Genomic DNA, 10,446 nt, shown 5'->3' with positions numbered 1-10,446 from the left:
AGACATTTTGGTTTTCGTGGTGTGCTTGAGCATGAGCAGGGCATGGACATGGGATATGGGTGCTTATCTCCAAGTGGAATTCCATTTCTCTCACCATTTAGGTAAAAGGTTATGTCAGATGAATGTAAAACACCACTTACAATGAATGGGAGGAGGTCTTGATGTGCCCAAAATGTCCCTAACACTGGGTGGTCTCAGCACAGTTCATCATCCTCCATTATGAATTATATTGTCTACAATTTTTTCCTTTAAATGAAATCTCCTGTGAAGCTGCAGCCTGGGGAGGGATTCCCTTTAACATTCAAAGGTGCAGCTTGAGACCTTGATTCCCACCAGCTTCTTCTCTTTGAAAGGCACAAACAAAAGCAATGAATCTTTTGAAACCTTTTCTGTGACTCTTTTTTTCAGCAAGCAAATATAAAAGTACACTTCCTCTTCCCTCCCACCACAGCAGCTTTAATAAAGAGCTCACAGGTAAGAGGGAGGAATTTGATTGCAGCTGAGGGACAAGGTCAAGAATCTTGCAAGAAGAAGACATCTTTATCAGTGACAAAAGTTACAACTGTATCAAGGTGATTGGTGTTTCCTGTGAGGGAAAGAGGCCTGGGATAATTGAGGGTAATTTCTTCCTACAGGCTAATTTCTTCCTACAGGCTGTTGACTATGATGACAAATGAAGTATGAGGTTTCTTCTCCTCTTGGTTTCCTTCCAAGGAAGGAAGATGTGATTTGAGGGATCTATATCTCATTTAAAAATGTAATTGAGTTTTGTGCAGGAAGTTTGGAAGAATCTACATCAAATCATTGGGATTATTGGGAAAAATCCCTTTGTTTTAGTGCCCCATAGGCTTTCTGACTTGAGATGAACTGTTCATGTCCTGGATGACAGAAGTCTTCTATGTTGCCAGCGGCTGAAAAACCTCCTCCCGCATTTCACCAGAGACCGCTTCACCTCCCTGTTCCTCAGGCTGTAGATGAAGGGGTTGAGCATGGGGATGAGCACAGCATAGAAGATGGAGGCCACCTTATCCAGACTCCTGTGGCTAGAAGGAGGTTGTAGGTACATGAAGAATCCTGTCCCAAAGTACATGGAAACAGCCATCAAATGGGAGGCGCAGGTGTGGAAGGCTCTGGCCCTGCTCTGTGCTGAGCACATCCTCAGCACGGTGCGGATGATAGAGATGTAGGAGAGAAGAATGACCACACTTGCACACACTGCATTGACGGTGATGAAGGCAAAGATGACCATCTCACTGCTGTGCGTGTCGGAGCACACGAGCTTTAGCACAGGGAAAAGCTCACAGAAGAAGTGGTCGATGCGGTTGGGACCGCAGAAGGAACCTCCGAACACACACCATGTGCAGATGATGGCAGTGAGGAAGGCGAATAGGTAGGATGATGCTACCAGCTGCCAGCAGACACGGCTGGAGATGATGGTCACATAAAGCAGGGGCTGGCAGATAGCAACGTGCCGGTCATAGGCCATCACGGCGAGGAGGTGACACTCAATAGTAGCAAAGAAGGCAAAGGTGAGGAGCTGCATCATGCAGCCAGAGAAAGAAATGGTTTTGTCCTCTGATAACAGGTCTGCCAGCATCCTCGGGGAGATGACTGTGGAACAGCAGATGTCAGTGAAAGCAAAATGGGTGAGGAAGAAGTACATGGGGGTGTGGAGGCTGGAAAACACCCGAACCAAGATGATAATGCCAACGTTCCCCAAAATAGTGACAATGTAAATCAATAGAAAAAAGACAAAAAGAGGGGTCTGCAGACGTGGGCTGTCTGTAATTCCCAACAGGATGAATTTAGTCTGCGTGTGATTTCCTCCCATGACCAGGTGTTACCTGCTGAGGGAAAAGGAAGAGAAACATCAAACTGATCAAAAATGGAGATTCAGATTTGGACCATGCTAACTCTAATCGGTGACCGTTTAAACTATTACATTTTAGTATACATTACTGCATTTTTTCACCCCAATTTTATGTACTTCATGGTTTTAGGTTGAGATATTTCAAAAAGATCAAAGAGCATATTGAAGCAGCAAATACCATTTTTCAGATTTTTATGCTTGGACAATTAAAACTCTGGATTTATTCACAGATATCTGTTCTTTATATTTGGAAAAAATCAGATCTTCAATCACCTTAAGATTAGAGGCAATTTGTGTTAGAAGACACCTCAGAGGAACCTCATAGGAGTAAACGTAAACCTGAAGCAAGGAAAAGTCACATTCCCAGTGAAATCCCAGCTTACACATGAATGACCTCCAGACATTTTTCCCTCGGCTTTTAGTTATCATTCCAGTCACCAGATCACATTTATCAGAATATTTGAGATCATTCACAACAGATAACATTCCCATGGATAAATACGTAATTTATAAGTTTCTGAGCTCCAGCATGCTGAAACACCCTAAACCCATGGCATTAAGTTGCTTGCTTTCAAAAGTACTTGATGTTAAAACAGGTTGATTCCAAAGGCTGATTTGTTAGTGATGACATACTGCTGACAATCTGAAATGCTGCATTTCTTTATAACAAAACAAGAATAAATCAGTTCATCTTGCTTTAGCTGCCTATGTAAAAGAAACACAACCTGCATAAGCCATTGCTCCCTCTTCTGATAAAGAAAACACACATTGGTAAGGCTACTTTCTGATATAGCTCCCAAAAAAAGGGATACGAGAACATGCAGAAGCAGTCCCACTGCTTCAGTGTAGGGGAGGCTCTGCTTTGTGCTGCTGTTACCTCCTGTGCCCTCCTTCTGCCACCGAGTGATGGGAGCCAAGGGTTTATCTCCAATGCAGCAGAGAACATCGACGTGCCAGCATCAGCTCTGTTAAGCACCTGATGTGAAGAGAGGGGAGCTCCTGCCAGACTCCAAGAGCCCAGCTTGTGGTGCTGGGGCTGTAAATACAGTTGCCTGTGCTCTCCTGGGAGGAAGCCTCCAGGGCTGCTCATGATTTACCAGAGGAAAACAAAGAGAAGGAAAAGCAAAGGGTGTGAAATCACCTCTGAAAGGCATTGTGGTGCTTGGGAATCTGAAAGACGTGGTGTGGATGAGCCAAACCTGAGCATAGCTGCAGAGCAGCAGTGATGAGCTGCTCATAGGATGCTTCCTACATACTTGGGGACCATGCAAAAGGCTCTGGTCTGAACTTGCTGACACAATGAATATGGGTTTAGAGACATTCTAGATCTTGCAGAAGGTTCCCAAATGGGACATGACGCACAAGTGACTCCATCTCTGGAACTGCTGCTGTCCCTTTGTGGACACTTGAGAGCCCAGTTTTCCAGCTCCAGTGAGGTTATCCGCATGTAGTACCGGGATGTCCAACAGCTGAGCTGCTGCCTCTGGACTTCCACTGTATTCAAGGGTGAAAAACAGGCATTTTGATGCAGGGAGGAATTGTCCCATTGTGACCTAACAGGCCTGTATTCCCCTGAGCAGCCTCAGCTGGGGTTCCATCCCCACTCTTTTGCCCCCCAGTCTCTATTTGAGCTCATTCCCTGGAGGCTGAGCTTTTTTAGAGGAGTTGTGGTTTTGATTTTTGTGGATGGTGTATACACTTATGGAATCCTTTGATGGTGACCTAGGCTTGTTTATGGACTTGCATAGCAATTGCTGGAGTTGATTCTGACCAGGGGAATTGATGTGGCCTGACGTGTCTTGTCTTATCTTGTCGTGGTTTAAACCCAGTCAGGCAACTTGTTCACTCACTCCCAGTGAGTGGTGCCGGGCTGACAACAATCGAGCCCCCCCCCCCCCAGGGCTCTCCCCTTCCCCGCTCCCGAAGGAACAGGGAGGAGGATCGAAAGAGTGCAACTCCTACGGGTTGAGACAAGAACAGTCCAGCAACCAATGTACAACACAAATCACCACCGCTACTATCAACTACAACAATGATAAGGGAAAATAACAAGGGAAGAGAATACGATACCACCAGCCAAGAAACGAGTCCCACCCGGAAGCCCGTGTCCTTCCAGGTAACTCCCGGTTACCCCCCACCCCAGGCATGACATGCTGTGGTGTGGAACACCTCCACGGCTAGCCCAGGTCAGGCGCCCCATCTCTGCTTCCTCACGGCTTCCCCTCCTCCCTGGCAGAGCATGAGCCTCACAAAGTCCTTGGTCAGGGTAAACATCACTTAGCAACAACCGAAAACATCGGCTTCACCAACACTGTTCCCAGGCTGGAAGTCAAAACACAGCACTGCACCAGCTACCACAAAGGAAAAACATGACTGCTACTGCTGAACCCAGGACATATCTCCATCTTGGGCTTCCCTCCTTATATTCAAGTATTATTCTCTGGTCCTTACTGCGTTCTCCTTTAACATAGGTAATATTTGACTTATGCTCTTCAGTAGTTTGATAACACTTTGCTTTGGAAGTAGCTTTGTCGAAATCTGCTGGGTTTGTGACAGGACATCAGAGCTTCACTTGATGCCAAGGTGTATTATTTCCCTACGGTATTCCTTAGGCCTCCAGACTTTGTTTTGAACCATTTCTAAGTCTTGCTTTGTTTCTACAGCTGACTTGTGCCAGAAGACCACAGACAGTCTGATTTATCTTATTGTCTGTAGAGTTTTTTCCCTGCCTCTTGGTCTCTTTAGAATTACACTGGACATTCAGCTTTGAGCTTCTTACTAGCTGTGTCAAAATGCTCTTCCACAGCTAAAGATCATGAAAGAGACTGTTCATCACCCACATACCTCCTAAACATAGGTTAATGTGCAGTCACAACCAGTAAAGATACATTCTCCGACATCAGTGCGTTTTGGCTTCTTTCAGACCCAGACAGCTCTAAGTTACCATCGATTCTGTGTTCAGGATTGCCTTTCATCTATGGAAATGTGCCACAGGCTTCATTGGTAAGTGAAATACACCATTTGATTTTCCTGGTATGCATTAGAACAAACTGGGCATAGACATGGGATGTGGGTGCAGATCTCTACCTGGAATTCCATTTATCTCACCATTTAAGTAAAGAGCACTGCAAATGAATGTAAAACTCCACTTAAATTGAATGGGAGGATCCATTGATTTGAATTATATTGTCTAAAATTTCTTCTTTGAAGTGAAATTTATTGTGAAGCTGCAGCCTGGGGAGGAATTCATATTCAAAGGCGCATCTTGAGACCTGGACTCCCACCAGCTTCTTCTCTTTGAAAGGCACAAACAAATGCAATTAATCTTTTGGAACCTTTTCTCTGACTCTTTTTCAGCAAGCAAATGTAAAACTACACTGCCTCTTCCCTCCCACCCCAGCAGCAGGTAAAAAACTTGCAGGTAAGAGGGAGGAATTTTATTGGAGCTGAAGGACAAGGTCAAGAATCATGCAAGAAAAAGACATCTTTTTCAGTGACAAAAGTTGTAACTCAGTAAAGCTGATTGGTGTTTCCTGTGAGGGAAAGAGGCCTGGGATAATTGAAGGTAATTTCTACCTCCAGGATGGTGCCTGCAAAGTGAATTGAAGTTTGAGGTTCCCCTCCTAATGATTTCCTTCCAAGGAAGATGTGATGGCTGGGTCTCTTTCTCATTCAATACTGTCACTGGCTTCTGAGCAGGAATTGTGGAAGAACGTAAATAAAGTCATGAGGGTTAGTGGAAAATATCGTTGTTTTAGTGCATCGCAGTCTTCTTCAGTTAGGATGAGCTGTTCATGTCCTAGATGACAGAACTCTTCTATGTTGCCAGCCATTTAAGAACCTTCTCCCGCACCTCACCAGAGCCAGCTTCACCTCCTTGTTCCTCAGGCTGTAGATGAAGGGGTTGAGCATGGGGGTAACCACGGAGTAGAAGATGGAGGCCAACTTATCCAGGGTCCTGTGGCTAGATGGACGTTGTAGGTACATGAAGAATGCTGACCCAAAGAATAAGGCAACAGCAGTCAAATGGGAGGCACAGGTGTGGGAGGCTCTGGCCCTGCTCTGTGCTGAGCCCATCCTCAGCACGGTGCGGATGATAGAGATGTAGGAGAGAAAAATGACCGCACTTGCACACACCGCATTGATGGTGATGAGGGCAAAGATGACCATCTCACTGATGTGGGTGTCAGAGCACATGAGCTTTAGCACAGGGATGATGTCGCAGAAGAAGTGGTTGATGCAGTTGGGACCACAGAGGGAACCTCCAAACACACACCATGTGTAGATGATGGCACTGAGGAAGGCAAATAGGTAGGATGATGCTACCAGCTGCCAGCAGACACGGCTGGAGATGATGGTCACATAAAGCAGGGGCTGGCAGATAGCAACGTGCCGGTCATAGGCCATCATGGCCAGGAGGTGACACTCAGCACTGCCAAAGAAAGTGAAGCTGAGGAACTGCATCATGCAGCCGGTAAAAGAAATGGTTTTGTCCTCTGATAACAGGTCTGCCAGCATCCTGGGGGAGATGACTGTGGAATAGCAGATGTCAGTGAAGGCAAAATGGGTGAGGAAGAAGTACATGGGGGTGTGGAGGCTGGGAGAAACCCGAACCAATGTGATAATGCTGAAGTTTCCCACCAGAGTGACAATGTAAATCAATAGAAACAAGAGAAAAAGAGGAGTCTGTGCATATGGGCTGTCTGTAATTCCCAACAGGATGAATTCAGTCTGTGTGTGATTTCCTCCCATGACCAGGTGTTACCTGCTGAGACAAAAGGAATTAAAACATCACACTGATTAAAAAGAGATATTCAGGAGTGGATCTAACTACACTCAGTCACTAGTTTAACTTTGACGTTTTGGTGGAATTAATATAGTTTACTGTATTTTCTATCCCACATTATATATATGTTTTTCACTTGTGGTACTTTCAATAGGACAGGGAGCACGTAGAAGCAACAAATGGCACTTGTTGCTGGGATAACATAAAACTATGGATTTATTCAAACACGTGTGTTTTCAGGTATGCTGAAAGAATCAGATCTTTATTCACTTTCGGTTTGGCAGCAATTTGTGCTGGAAGACACCTCACAGGGACCTCATAGCAGTGAATGTAAACCTGGAGCAAGAGAAAGTCCCAGTCCCAGTGAAATCCTATTTTAGACATTAATGTCCTCTAGGTGTATTGCCTTGACTTCTAATTATCATTCATGTCACCAAATCACATTTATCAAACTATTTGAGATCATTAACAACAGATAACATTAACATTGGTTAAATGGACAATAAACCATCCTAAACCCATGGGCACTAATTTGCTTCCTTAAAAACAGAGTTGATATTTAAAACGCGCTGATTCCAAATTCTGATTTGTTAGTGATTATATTCTGTTGTCAATCTGAAATTTTTATTTCTTTATAACAAAGTAAGATTCCTCCTCATTTAACACTTGAACAAATTAGTGCATCTGCTTTAGCTGCCTATGCAAAGGAAACACAACCTGCATCAGACATTACTCCCTCTTCTTATAAAGAAAACCCACATTGGTAAGGCTGTTTTCTGACACAGCTTTACCAAAGAGGATGCAAGAACATGCAGACACAAGCCCACTGCCTCAGTGCAGGCGAGGCTCTGCTTTGTGTTGGTGTTACCTCTTGTGCCTTCCCTCTGCCACCGAGTGATTGGAGCCAAGGATTTATCCCCAACGCAGCAGAGAACATCTATGTGCCAGCATCAGCTCTGTTAAGCACCTGATGTGAAGAGAGGTGAGCTCCTGCCAGACTCCAAGAGCCCAGCTTGTGGTGCTTAGGCTGTAAATACAGTTGCCTGTGCTCTCCTGGGAGGAAGCCTCCAGGGCTGCTCATGTTTTGCCAGAGAAAAACAAAAAGAAGGAAAAGCAAAGGGTGTGAAATCACCTCTGAAATGCATTGTGGTGCTTGGGCATCTGAGAGATGTGGAGTGTATGAGCCGTGCCTGAGAACAGCTGCACAGCAGCAGTTACAGGCAGCTCATAGGATGCTTCCTACACACTTGTGGACCATGCAAATGTTTTGGTCTGAACATACTGACACAATGAAAATGGGTTTAGAGACATTCCAGATCTTGCACACAGTTCTCAAAAGGGACATGAAGAGCAAGTGACTCCATCTCTGGAGCTGCTGATGCTCCTCTGTGGAGGGTGAACCCAGTTTTCCAGCCCAAATGGGGTTACCCACATGTAGTGCCTGGATGTCCAACAGCTGAGCAGGTGCCTCTGGACTTCCACTGTATTCAAGGGTGAAAAACAGGCATTTTGAGGCAGGGAGGAATTGTCCCAGGCTGAACTAATAGGCCTTTATCCCCCTCACCAGCCTCAGCTGGGCTCCAACCCCACCCTCTTCCTGTTGTTCCCTCATCTCTATTTAAGCTCAGAACAGGCAGATTGAGCTTTACTAGAGCAGTTCTGGTTTCCAGTTTAGTAGGAGTTCAGCACACCTATGCAGTCTTTTGGTGGCCATCTAGGATTTCTCATATATCTTCCTTGCAATTTTTTCACCTGATCCTGAACAAGGGATTAACTCGACCTGACTTGGTTTGGTCTTGAATCTGCCTCCTCATCACCAGCTTTCCTGATGCTCTGGAGCTTTGGTTGAACTTGGTCCATGTCTCTGTTCCTGCCCTGCTTCTCTTGCTCAGGTACCGTGAGATGGTCCCTGCACACCAGGGTGTTCTCCTTTGGTTCTGTTTAGACAGATAAAGGAGACAAACCCCTGTGGCAGACCCCAGGCTCCTGCACAGTAGAACCCATCACCCTCTGCACCTGACAGCCCAGCCAGAGCTCACTGCTCTGACAGTCATTTTCCATCCAGAACATGTCCTACATGAGCAAATTAGGAGGTAGTTTTTCAGTGGTGAAAAGCAGAGAAACAAATTGATCCTTACATTCAAGTGTTGTTATCTTTTCCTTAGTGCCTTTTCCTTTACCAGGTATAACATTAGACTTTCAGTCTTCAGTAGATTGGCAACACTTTGGTTTGGAAGTATCTTTGGTATGATGTTTATCTGCTGGTTTTGTGACAGAGGACACCAGAGCTTCACTTTTACCAAGCACTTTGACTTCCCCAGCCTCTTCCTTAGGCTTCCAGGCTTGGTTTGGAACCATTTCTAGGTCTTACTTTCTTCCTACGACTTGTTTGTGCAACAAGACCACAGACAATCTGATTTATCTACACTCTTTTATTGCCCTTAGTGGTTATTTTTTTCCCCTATGTCTTGGTCTTTTCTGATCTACACTTAACATTATTACCTGGCTCCTTGCTAGCCTGTCAAAAATATCTTCCAAAGCTGTCAGCATCTCCAGGTGATAGTTTAAAACCTGCATTAAGACTTAAAACCTGCATTCTTTCAAACTGCAAACTCCAGCACCTCACTGCACACCATGGGGCAGGATGAAGGATGCTGGCACTCTGCAGGAAATGGGAGACATTCTCATAGGGTTGCTGATGGCTTCTGCCCCTCCTGGTGCCCTGGTGATGGAGGCACAGGGCAAGGGCTGAAATCCATCCCTGCTCTGCATGCAGCTGGATCCAAACTGGGACTCAGCTTTAACTTCTTAGGGATCAGTGCTTAAATCCTTCTTATGTCCATCATAGCAGAGAGGAGAGCCTCTGCCCCCCATGTCCTGCAGGGTGGCCACGAGGGCAGTGTGAGCAGTGCGAGGATTTGGGACCAGGACTGATGCAAAGCAAGGAGGGACCATATCCGTGCACACCCCCCTATGTCCACCACATCCATACACATATCCCATGCCCTGCGGAGCAGGCTCAGCCCCATCCATCTCCTGCTGTGGCTGCAGGGCTGGTATTGAGCAGGGAGATGAGGAGGTGAGAGTGGCAGAGCTGACAGCAGGAGGAGGATGGCGGATGCTCATCTGCAACATCGCACAGTGTCCTGCGGCTCCTGTGAATGGTTTTACTGCTGGAGAGAGAAGGAAAGGGGAGCATGTGGCTCTGGAAAGAATTGGAACCCAAAATGATGCCCAGACTGTGGGGGTTTGCTCCCAGTGTGCACTGCCAGGGGATCCGGATGATCTCTGGTGGGAATCCGTGTGACATGCACTTTCCTTTCATGTTTGGCTGTAGAAGGAGGTTCCCCATAATCCCCATGAAGGCTTTAACCTGTCAGAGGGGAGACTGAGATGAGCTCTTAGGCAGAAGCTCTTCCCTGTGAGGGTGCTGATGCGCTGGCACAGGGTGCCCAGAGAAGTTGTGGCTGCCCCATCCCTGGCAGTGCTTAAGGCAAGGTTGGACATAGGGGCTTGGAGCAAGCTGCTCCAGTGGAAGGTGTTGGGATTGGAGCTGGATGAGCTTTAAGCTCCCTTCCAAGCCAAACCAGGCTGGGATTCTATGAATCCCCTCAAATACAGCCAACAGCATTCTATTACCTACAGAACATGATGTCCAGTTCATTTCTTAGTCTCAGAGTTGTGAGGAGCAGCCTGCCAACACCTTCCTGACCTTGAGTGGGGAAAACCATGGAAATAATAGAATCATAGAATCGTTAGGGTTGGAAGGGACCTTAAGATCATCTAGTTC

The 10,446-nt window shown here is 46.1% G+C and overlaps 2 protein-coding genes across 2 annotated transcripts; both read right to left on the bottom strand.

Moving 5' to 3' along the window:
* Window positions 1-871: 871 nt before the first annotated feature.
* LOC130602535 (olfactory receptor 1038-like) lies at window positions 872-1,831 on the bottom strand. The gene has a single exon (XM_057415477.1). It carries the CDS (start codon window positions 1,829-1,831, stop codon window positions 872-874), a length of 960 nt encoding a protein of 319 aa, XP_057271460.1.
* A 3,831-nt stretch (window positions 1,832-5,662) lies between these two features.
* LOC130602534 (olfactory receptor 1038-like) lies at window positions 5,663-6,622 on the bottom strand. The gene has a single exon (XM_057415476.1). The coding sequence runs from the start codon at window positions 6,620-6,622 to the stop codon at window positions 5,663-5,665; it is 960 nt and encodes a 319-aa protein (XP_057271459.1).
* Window positions 6,623-10,446: the final 3,824 nt, after the last annotated feature.

Source organism: Pezoporus wallicus, unplaced genomic scaffold, assembly GCF_028554395.1.
Source record: "Pezoporus wallicus isolate ANWC-B61680 ecotype Strahan unplaced genomic scaffold, APGP_CSIRO_Pwel_v1 contig_4008, whole genome shotgun sequence".
NCBI lineage: Eukaryota > Metazoa > Chordata > Aves > Psittaciformes > Psittacidae > Pezoporus > Pezoporus wallicus.
Note: the sequence above shows the minus strand (reverse complement) of the source record. Positions and strands in the feature narration are given on the sequence as shown.

What these genes read in the sequence shown, in the direction of transcription:
- LOC130602535 (XM_057415477.1), bottom strand. Translation starts at nt 1,831, where the DNA reads ATGGGAGGAAATCACACGCAGACTAAATTCATCCTGTTGGGAATTACA.
- LOC130602534 (XM_057415476.1), bottom strand. Translation starts at nt 6,622, where the DNA reads ATGGGAGGAAATCACACACAGACTGAATTCATCCTGTTGGGAATTACA.